The 11,106-nt window shown below is 40.3% G+C and overlaps 1 protein-coding gene across 2 annotated transcripts in view; it reads right to left on the bottom strand.

Annotated features, from left to right (window-relative positions):
* LOC107555347 (diacylglycerol kinase beta-like) overlaps positions 1 to 11,106 on the bottom strand; it is a 142,782-nt gene that overhangs the window by 68,249 nt on the left and 63,427 nt on the right. For both annotated transcript variants that reach the window (XM_016238101.1, XM_016238102.1), the window contains 6 exons: positions 10,488 to 10,576; positions 8,941 to 9,057; positions 8,277 to 8,375; positions 3,781 to 3,888; positions 3,611 to 3,684; positions 2,106 to 2,180 (listed from right to left, as the gene is read on the bottom strand). In XM_016238101.1, the coding sequence (XP_016093587.1) occupies positions 2,106 to 2,180; positions 3,611 to 3,684; positions 3,781 to 3,888; positions 8,277 to 8,375; positions 8,941 to 9,057; positions 10,488 to 10,576 (562 nt within the window). The remainder of the gene's footprint in view (positions 1 to 2,105; positions 2,181 to 3,610; positions 3,685 to 3,780; positions 3,889 to 8,276; positions 8,376 to 8,940; positions 9,058 to 10,487; positions 10,577 to 11,106) is intronic.

Genomic DNA, 11,106 nt, shown 5'->3' with positions numbered 1-11,106 from the left:
CCCCCCCAGGATTCATTTACAAATTGAATGTTCAAAAGAACTGCGTTTTTTAAAAACAGAAATATTTTGTAACATTATAAATGCCTTTACTGTCACATTTGACAAATTTTATGTATCCTAAACCAAATTTCTTAATTAAAAAAATCTTACTGACCCTTAGCTTTTGATCAGTAGTGTATTTATTTAGTTGCTTTCCCCCCCTAATATAAATGTATAATGTTTGACTGAATTTTGGTTGCTTTTTCTTTCAGAATAATTCTCTGTATTAATGAAAGCTGTTACCACAAGCAATGGCACAGTCATTAACAGGACACATTAAAAACATCATATCTAAAAAGGCTGCCCTTGATCTACATGCTTATAAATTATCGAAGTGCTTAAGAAAGAACATTTAATATATGTCCAAATTGTTCTCCATGAGTGAAATCAGCAATGTCACACAATCTCTCTCTCTCTCTCTCTGAGTGGTCTCTTCAGGTTGAGCAGTGCTCCAGTCGTGACTACAGAACACTGTGTGGTGGGAGGGGGATCTGGGACGGAAGGTTAGCCTGCTTTCCCGCGAAACGACCATTGCTTAGCTTTTGTTCTGTACTTCTCTCTCTCTCTCTCTTCTTTTTCCTGAATGAGAAGCACTGTTGCACAACTGCAGGATGCTGAACAGAATGTACTCATGCATTTTGAGTAAGTTTGTAGAATGTGTAACTGCATAATAGTAGTACACTAAAGTGGAAGTGAGAGCTTATAGCAAATAAAAAACACACATGAAATCTCTCCAAAATCTAAACTGTTAGATAAATGTCTTCTGCTTCTCAGATGTTTCTCTTGAGAAATAAGCCCAGAAAAGATCTTAATTTCTCAAACCGTGCTCAGATTTGCCAACTTTAATATGAACGTAAAATTCATGATGGAAAAAAACCTTAAACCAGCCTACTGTAAACTGGTTTATGCTGGTCTTTCGGTCAAGCCAAGCAAGTTTTAGCTGCATGACCAGATAGTGGCAGCCTAAAGCTAGCCAAAACCTCCCTAAACCAGCTAACGGACCAATCTGACCATGCTGGGAGAACAATTTAGACCAGCAAATAAACTTAGACTGGTTTAAGATGTTAAGATGATTTCTCATCAAGTTCTTCCGAGGTCAAATGATCTAATCTGTGCCATCCTAAATATACTGCTCTATATCAATGTTGTTATTATTAACTAAAACTATTTCTGTGCTACTCATCCACTGTATGGACAAACTACTGCAAAAATGCTTTGTTAATCAAAATAAAATCAAATATAAAAATTTGATGAAAAACACATGAAAAATAGGAATATAGCCTTGACAACTGAAATGAGTTTAAGTTCAAAAGCACTAAAATTACTAAAAAGGAAAATAAAAAGATTGAATCTGAATAGAAATAAAAACAAAACAAAAAATAATACAATTATAAAAATTTAAAGTCATTTCAAAGTATAAATAGTGTAGTAGTATAAAATAATACTAACGCTGTTCTTCTTAACATATTGCCTACAATGGTCTCATTTGCATTTATTTCTATTAAAACATTTTAATTCAAACCTATGATACTATGTATGGAGTATATGCCAATTTGGCGCTCATAAAATAATATGTAAATATGAACCTCTTACAATGACATTGTCAGATTTCACTGCTATGCTACTGTTGAAACTGATTTGGATGACCTTGAGTTGGTCTATTGTTAAAGACAGGTATGGTGCATGGGTAAAGAAACTTTAGTAAAATGTAGTCGCTTATAGAAGAATCCTCGTCGTGACTGACAGGCTCAGAAGAACATTCAGCGCTTGAATTAATACATTTACTCAGCAGGGGGCTGCTTGAGTCATAGTAAATGTCTTGTAGGTCTCTCAAAGTCAGCTCCACTTTGCAAGTGGTTCCTCTCTCAGACTAGTTGATTGCACGTTGGCTCACTTTATTGCAGGTTTGTAGAAGCAAAAAAATAAGAGAGAGAGGGAGCCATGCCAGAACAAAACAACAGTGAGAATGTCAAACTGTTTTTGAGCAATTCTCTGTCATGACTCAAAAAATGTTTTATGCGCACACATCTCCCTTGAAATTTGATGGTGGCTTTTAATAGTCTTACCCCGCCATGGGTCCTCCTCGATCCAGACTGTACACCTGTCTGGGGTTAAGCAGGTACTGGAATTTCCGCAGCACCCTGATGAAGACAGATGAGAACAGAAAAGCATTAAAAGACAGATAGAGGAATTACATTTTTAAACGTAATCACTGTGAACTTCACAATATGATAAAAGGCTTAAAGGGATAATTCAACCAAAAATAACAATTCTGCCATCATTTACCAACCCTCTTATCATTCCAAGCCCAAATGACTTTCCTTCTTTCATTGAACACAAAGGTTTAAATTCTGAAGAATATCCTGGTCAATCTGTACAAAACTATTAAGTCTGGAGGTGACAATCAAAGAAAAAAAAAACACTATAAAATATCATATGTTATTATGGATAGAAAATCTTGACATGCATCCTATCTCTTCTTGGTACCTTCATAAGAGATCATGAGAGAAGTGCGATGCGATGCCCACCCCAATTAATCAAAGAAATAATCAACAGATTGTTCATCACAGCTCTAATGTTGGACATGAGTAAATTATGACAGAATGTTCTCAATGTTTCTCAGAATGACAGATAGACAAACATATGGAGGAATTATATTCTTAAAATGTCATCATTCCTTCATCATAAAAGGCCTCACAAACCTCAGAATCAATGAAATCAAGCAAGACAGAAACACACATACACAGGTTGCACACTGTTGCAGCAGTGCCCCTCAATAACCTTGAAGCAATAAAATGATTATTGAGGACTCTGCAATGTCCTTCACTTCTAACAATGTTAGTTACTCTGCCCCTTTAGTATGCAAACACACAGAGAGAGGAAGAGAAATAAGAGCGAGAGAGAAATAAGATGGGCTGTTAGTTTGAGGTGCGTCACAAGCTATGCTTTTATGTGGGGGTGATTATTTGAGCACTTATCAACACTGAAGAATTCATTCATTCCCTATGCGAAGAACAAAAGAACGCAGTCAAGTGTCAAGCCCGACCAGTGAGCTTTCAGTACGCTGCTCAGAGTGAATATGGTGGAAAAATACACTCGGTACAGTATGATTCAACGGTGACCCCTCTGTTCCTTTGTTTGCATCAAAGAACCACCAAAATGGCCTTTCTTTTTTGGGGCCAGGGCAGTTATCGCGTCTTTGTTTGAGCACATGTCTAATAATGGAGGATAATCGGCCAATTAATGGTATTTTAAACTGTGTTGCTATGGTGATGCCAGCACAAAATCCTAAAACCGGTCTCCCGGAGGACGTTGGGTGGGTGGTGAGAGCTGAAACAACACCCACATTCTTCCTCCTTAAACAGCATTACTGTCTCCTGCTAGCTTTGATGGTATTTAGGACACTGCCAGTAAGCAAGAAAATGAGTGGGACTTTTGTTTAACATGTCTATGTAGATTCGACTGACTTCAGATGGTTTGACAAACCTCCTCATTGGAACCATTACAGCAGTACAAGGTCGGAGGATATGAAAAATGATGATGCAACAGTTTGAGCTTCAAAGACGTTTACCTCTCTCCCTGCTGACCGCCACTTTTAGGATTAACCAGCACGAGGAGGGGGTGCGTCCCAGGCAGAGGGGTGATCTTAAAAAGCAGAAAAGGAGAAAAAGTTACAAACACACATGCAGTACATGTGCTGCACAGATTTGCATTCCCAGAGTTTGTCTGCTGAGGACTCACCTGCAGTGCCTGACCGTCACCGGTGACCTTGAAACACTGGCTGGTGTCCTCAGGGCTGTTACTGGGGGATGATTCTCCTTCACCTCTTTTGACGGCAGAATGACGGTCCTACAGATATAGAGACATTACAGTGAACATCAACAAACAGAGACGGAGAGAGACAGATGTGCATCTGAGATAAGAATGACAAGAAAAATGCAATTTCAGAATCTGTCTCATTTTATTATATTTCTCTTTAACTTAGAAAGAATTGATGTTTTAACATTTCTACAGGTCGTTTTACAAGGTTGTTAGACTAGACATGTTCGCAAGTCTCAATCATAGAGCCCATGTCAAAGTTCTTTATATACATACAGAAATTAATACTTTTATTCAGCAAGGATGCATTAAACTGACCAAAAGTGACAGTGAAGACATTTACAATGTTATTAAAAAATTATATTTCAAGTAAATTTTCAAATTCTACTTTTATTTGAAAATCAACTTCAGAATTACTGATGTTAATTATAACTTTCTATTCATCAAGTAATCCTGAAAAAAAGTATCATGGAAATGATTTGGTGAAGTCATTTGTAACTGTAATAGAATTACTTCATAGCTGTGCATTTCCTAGACAATAACGGCACACCTTTCATCAACCAATCAGAATCACACATTCAATAGCCCAATTGTTTTTACTTATTTTTTTACAGTATCCAGTAAATGCAGCCTTTCCGAACATAAAAGAGTATTTTTAAAAACATAATAATCTTACTGACTCCAGTCCAAACTTGTTTGTGAATTTCCTTTATGATTATTATGAAAATACAGTATATATGTCAGACTCTGTTCCGTGTTTTGCTCCCCTCGTGTTCCATGTCCTGGTTTTCCCATGCGTTTCCTATTGCCCTTATTTGGTTCTTCCTGTTCCTGTTCTGATTATGTTGATTTGTCTCCAGCCATGTTAATTTAGTCTTATCATTTGTGCTCCTTCATAAGCCTGTCTCCTACGTCCATTCATCGTCCAGTATTGTGAATGTCTGTTTATGTCTACCTCATCTGCTACGTGTGTTATTCTGGTTCCCTCGTTATAATGAAAATCTCCTTGTTGATGTACTCCTCGTTCCTTCGATACCACGCTCCCTCACAGTAGCAACGTGACAGAATACCGGACCAGGACAGTAAGCGGCGCCCCTTCTCCCCGTGTTTGTTTAAAGTCTTTTGTTTTTCTGTGTGTTTCGAAAATCAACTTCAGAATTACTGATGTTAATTATAACTTTCTATTCATCAAGTAATCCTGAAAAAAAGTATCATGGAAATGATTTGGTGAAGTCATTTGTAACTGTAATAGAATTACTTCATAGCTGTGCATTTCCTAGACAATAACGGCACACCTTTCATCAACCAATCAGAATCACACATTCAATAGCCCAATTGTTTTTACTTATTTTTTTACAGTATCCAGTAAATGCAGCCTTTCCGAACATAAAAGAGTATTTTTAAAAACATAATAATCTTACTGACTCCAGTCCAAACTTGTTTGTGAATTTCCTTTATGATTATTATGAAAATACAGTATATATGTCAGACTCTGTTCCGTGTTTTGCTCCCCTCGTGTTCCATGTCCTGGTTTTCCCATGCGTTTCCTATTGCCCTTATTTGGTTCTTCCTGTTCCTGTTCTGATTATGTTGATTTGTCTCCAGCCATGTTAATTTAGTCTTATCATTTGTGCTCCTTCATAAGCCTGTCTCCTACGTCCATTCATCGTCCAGTATTGTGAATGTCTGTTTATGTCTACCTCATCTGCTACGTGTGTTATTCTGGTTCCCTCGTTATAATGAAAATCTCCTTGTTGATGTACTCCTCGTTCCTTCGATACCACGCTCCCTCACAGTAGCAACGTGACAGAATACCGGACCAGGACAGTAAGCGGCGCCCCTTCTCCCCGTGTTTGTTTAAAGTCTTTTGTTTTTCTGTGTGTTTCTCCCCGCGGCATGGAAGTAGCCGCTCGTTTTATCGCCTTCGTGGAGTATGCGTGGGAGTTCAGCAAGAATGCCGCAAAAACAGCGCTGGACGACGCCACGCTCAACTCTCTGTTCTGGATCGGGGCCAATTGCTATCGCCCCGTGGACCTCCCAGACACCACAGGACTGAGCTGGAGGGAAGGGATCCTCCGGAGTCTTAGAAACCGTCCAGCCCCGATCCAGAACCAGCCCGCCTCAGTTCCTCAGTCAAGGCTGCCGGCCGCGGCATTCTCAAGCCCACCGGCTGCAGCATTCAAGGCTGGCAGACGCTCCAGTGTCAAGTCCGCCGACCACGCCTTTCCCCCCGAACATAAAGGGGAATCTAAGGGGGAGAAGGCGGTTGATTCTAGTCCCTAGGCTCGCTCCAGTGTCGGCTCCATCCCCAAGAGCTTGCTCCAGTGTCGACTCCAGCCCCAGAACTCGCTCCAGTGTTGGCTCCAGTTCCCGAGTTTAGCCCACGGAGGGTTCCAGTTCCCGAGTTTAGCCCACGGAGGGCTCCTGTTCCCGAGTTTAACCCACGGAGGGCTCCTGTTCCCGAGTTTAGCCCACGGAGGGCTCCTGTTCCCGTGTCTAGCACAGAAAGGGCTCCAGTTCCCATGTCCAGCCCAAGGAGGGCTCCAGTCCCCAAGTCAAGCCACAGTTCCCGAGTTAGGCCTACGGAGGGCCTCTAAAGACAATATTCCCGCGTTTAGCCCAGAGAAGGTTCCAGTCCCCGTGTCTAGCACAGAAAGGGCTCCAGTTCCCATGTCCAGCCCAAGGAGGGCTCCAGTCCCCAAGTCAAGCCACAGTTCCCGAGTTAGGCCTACGGAGGGCCTCTAAAGACAATATTCTCTGCAAGGATTTTTTTTGGGGGGGGGTATAGTATGGGTCCATCCATAGTGGCCAGGTTGAGTGGCGAGGCCAAGGCCACGGAGGCCATCCAGCCATGACCTTCTGAGTTCCCTGCTCCGCCGTGGCCTACTGAACTGTCTGCTCCACCATGGCCTCCTAGTCTGCCTGCTCCGCCATGGCATCCTGAACTGCCTGTTCCCCCATGGCTCCCGGAGCTCCATGTTCCGCCATGGCCTCCTGAACTGCCTGCTCCGCCATGGCTTCCTAGTCTGCCTGCTCCGCCATGGCATCCTGAACTGCCTGTTCCCCCATGGCTCCCGGAGCTCCATGTTCCGCCATGGCCTCCTGAACTGCCTGCTCCGCCATGGCTTCCTAGTCTGCCTGCTCCGCCATGGCATCCTGAACTGCCTGTTCCCCCATGGCTCCCGGAGCTCCATGTTCCGCCATGGCCTCCTGAACTGCCTGCTCCGCCATGGCTTCCTAGTCTGCCTGCTCCGCCATGGCCCCTGAGGTCCCTGTGCTGCCATGGCACCCTGGACTGCCTGATCCACCCTGGAGGTATTCCCCGTGTCCCAGTCCCAGTTTTGAATGTTGGCCAGTCCCAGCCTCCAGGGCGCTCACCCTCGGGGAATAATGTCAGACTCTGTTCCATGTTTTGCTCCCTTCGTGTTCCATGTCCTGGTTTTCCCATGTGTTTCCTTTTGCCCTTATTTGGTTCTTCCTCTTCCTGTTCTGATTATGTTGATTTGTCTCCAGCCATGTTAATTTAGTCGTATTATTTGTGCTCCTTTATAAGCCTGTCTCCTGCGTCCATTCATCGTCCAGTATTGTGAATGTCTGTTTATGTCTACCTCATCTGCTACGTGTGTTTTCCTGGTTCCCTGGTTATAATTAAAATCTCCACGTTGATGTACTCCTCGTCTCCTCATTCCTTTGCTCCACGCTCCCTCACAGTAGCAACGTGACAATATTTTTTGGCTTTTACTGGAATCATTTTATCTTGAATACCATTTACTTAAATTCATATTTAATTCATTATTGTTATAGCACTAAATCAGTGAACATCCTGTAATTTTGTAATGCAAATTCCCTGTCAGTAGGAAAAATTGTTTTTGTTTTGTGACAGTCACACTGTCGCAATATCCAAAATACATCAAAATAGTTTTGATATATAAAAAAGGTATGTATAGATGTATTAAAAATATATATAAAAAAATATTTCTCCTTCCTTGTAGATGTCGTCTTTTCTTTCTTCTTTTTTTTTTTTTTTACTTAAGCGACGGACATTGCAAAACATTGCTTTTTAAATAAATATTTAAAGATTTGGAAGCCATGGCAGCATGCAGGAGAAATATTCTCTTCTTTCTGATGGTTATGTCATGTGCATGGTTATGTTTGTTCAATTCACATTAATTGACATCAATTTTCTTAACATTTGTGTGTTGTGTATAACTCTAACATTAAAATAACCTAAAATTATCTAGAAACTATCTACAATACCCAATTATAAATACAATGAGTATGTTTTCTCTATAGTATAGACTACTCATGGGTCCTAGTAGAGAGGAGGCCCATTAAATAATTCGAGGACCCACCCATTCGTCCTGGGATCCTTGCATTTTAGCATATCAAAAGAGTGCAGTGGGGGAGACTGAACTCACCAGAACAACAGGGCAGATGTACGATGGCAGGAGTGTGTGATCTTTTAATGGCCCACCGTCACATTCAGGCTTTATATTAGATGCACACTTGTTATGGAGCTGGAAAACATACAAATATAGATGAGGAGTGGTGGAGAAAGACACATCAACAGACTGGAATGGACTGGATCTTTTGTGACTTGTTTTATCCTCACTAATCTGACCTTGTAAGAAGACATTAAATGGTAGGAACAAAGAGGACAGCAGGATCTGTACTTGATATTAAATTAGTTGCAGTTTAGAGTTGAAACTGTCAGGAGAGATGGTTCAGAGAGCGTATGAGATATATGCAAGAGCATATAATGTGATAATAAAAATCATTATGCAGAGAAAAAAGCTTTTGAATAAGTGTTAAGTGCTGACACTTATCTTTATTAGGGCTATTTTAAAACAAATTGGCCACGTCCACTAAATGGTGTGAAAGTTTAGTGAAGAACACCACCAAGTGGTGTGAATAAGTATTACATTAAAATGGCTTGAATTAAACTGAGATAAAAAAGGAAAAATGCAGAAAAACATTCAAAAATTAGTCTTTGCTCAAGGCATTTTTTAAATTACAATGAATATTAATGCTAACACAAAATTTTAGACTCTTACTTGCTACAGTAAGTCAGTATATACTCACAGTGATTTGACACCAAACACAGTGAAGGCCTGTTAGACCTTGATAGCACTTGATACTGCGGTGACATTTGTCACATTTTGTTGGGGAGTTGCCCTCCATCCAAACATGCTGCATAGCCTAGAGAGACATTAAATAGAGACTCATTATTTAATTTAGTTGTGAAATACTCAAACAGCCCATCTATACATTACTGAAATGATTATCCTGCTCTGTCATGCATTTATAAGGCATTTGCACAAGAATTCTATCACTATCTGCAATATTATTTTACTTTACTGACTAAAACAATCACATCACAAGGCAAAACCTCAAGTGTGGAAGAATACAGAGGATATTAGTAAAGACATAATAATTACCAGTGTTAGAATGTACTAAAATACAAAAAAAAAACGTTTAAGACAAATTCATGTTATTATACACATTCAGTGATTTTATTTTTGTTGGTCAGAACCTTCAGAATGATCCTTTAGGAAGGGTCTAGAAAATTAAATTTTATTTTAGTCTAATTAATGTTAAAAGCTAAAAATGAATACTACAACATATAGTATGTGAGATGAAGGTAAGACTAATGAAGTAACATACAGCACATTACTTTGAATTTGATCGTTTGTAATACTTTTACACAAGCTCCAAGTCTTAATAAACACATTAAGCATGATAACTGATATTTTCACTGTTCAATGCAATTTTATTGCTTTGTACACTAAAATCACACTCCACATCACTTAACACGTCACATAATACACTCTGTGAAATCATAATCTAATGACAACATTTTTTGAATGCAGTGCCTTCCATCTCTGCGGTAGTTACTGCATGGGGAGCGCAGGTTTTAAAGAGGTGTCAGAAACTACTAAAACAGTGCTGTGTGATCTCAGGCTTTCCCCTCTACTTCTCAGTATAGAAAAAAGACTTCAAGCAGGATGTTCTCATAGCCTTTCTGACATGTCCACAGAACATTACTTTGAGGTTAAACCAAGAGTTATGGGTCTGGGAAGTTGCCTTGGGTGAAAACGTCTCGGGTTACTTATGTAACCATGGTTCCCTGAGGGGAACGAGACACTGCGTCCTCTAGCTTTTTGTGCCAAGCTGCGGACACAAGCTTCAGACGAAGAAGTGATGATGTGCGCTACCGGCGCCTATTTTGTACTAGTTGCGACGGTAGTGACGTCATGGCTGTCGCCGGCCAAACAAGTTGGTGTTTTTTCAATGTAGGCTTCAGACACGGGTCACGACGAGGCGTTCCCCATAGCGACCCCTAGAGGACGCAGTTCGAAGTTCCACGAAAGGGAACTGAGCTGGACTGCGGTCAGTGGATAAAATAATCATAACAGGAGTCGTTTACTAATAATAGAACACTGTGTTTGTTAGAACTATGAGCTCTGTACCAAACACATCAATCTGGGACTCCTGGTTTCACAAAAATGAAAAATGTGTCTTCTAAAATTATTGCTTCTGGCCATACTGTAAATTACTCCTCAGAGAAAAATTCAGTTTAAACACAGTGAGAAGTGTTAATTGTAAGCTTATGTTGTTTATGCACTCACATTGGTGTGTCTGCGGGACTTGGCGTAGGTGCTAATGCAAGGAGCAATGTCTTTGGACACACAGCGCTCATGGACTGTGTACTTGCATACTGCCAAACAAAAGAAAGGAAGTTGAGAGACGGCATATGAGAGATTCAAGGGAAACATTTCAAACAGAAAACTACACAGAGAACAGACAGATGGATAGGTAGTTAGAAAGATAGACAGACAGATAAAGCGATAGATAGACAGAAAGATGAGAGATAACAGACAGATAGAAAGACACAATGAAAGCCAGAACAACACGGGCAAATATAATTAAATAAAATGACAGATAGTTAGAACAACAGATGGCTAGACAGACTGACAGATACAGAGATCGAAAACACAAATAGAATCACGGAAATTAGTCATAAAAATTGAATTTATTGTATAATTTCACAGAATTTGACAAATTTTGGATGAATTAATCAAAAGTAGGTCAATACACTCTTAAGCCAAAACGTGACATGGACTACTAGCTGTGAATATTAAGCTGCAAAATACTATTTCAATATTAATCCTGCATGTTCCACGAGTCTCTGTGTGATTGAATGGCGCAGACGCGTGGTTTCGTTTTACACATACTGAAGTGCATGTG

This window comes from Sinocyclocheilus grahami, unplaced genomic scaffold, assembly GCF_001515645.1.
Source record: "Sinocyclocheilus grahami isolate Dianchi unplaced genomic scaffold, SAMN03320097.WGS_v1.1 scaffold532.1, whole genome shotgun sequence".
Classification (NCBI taxonomy): Eukaryota; Metazoa; Chordata; class Actinopteri; order Cypriniformes; family Cyprinidae; genus Sinocyclocheilus; species Sinocyclocheilus grahami.
This window is presented reverse-complemented; position numbering and strand designations above follow the sequence as displayed.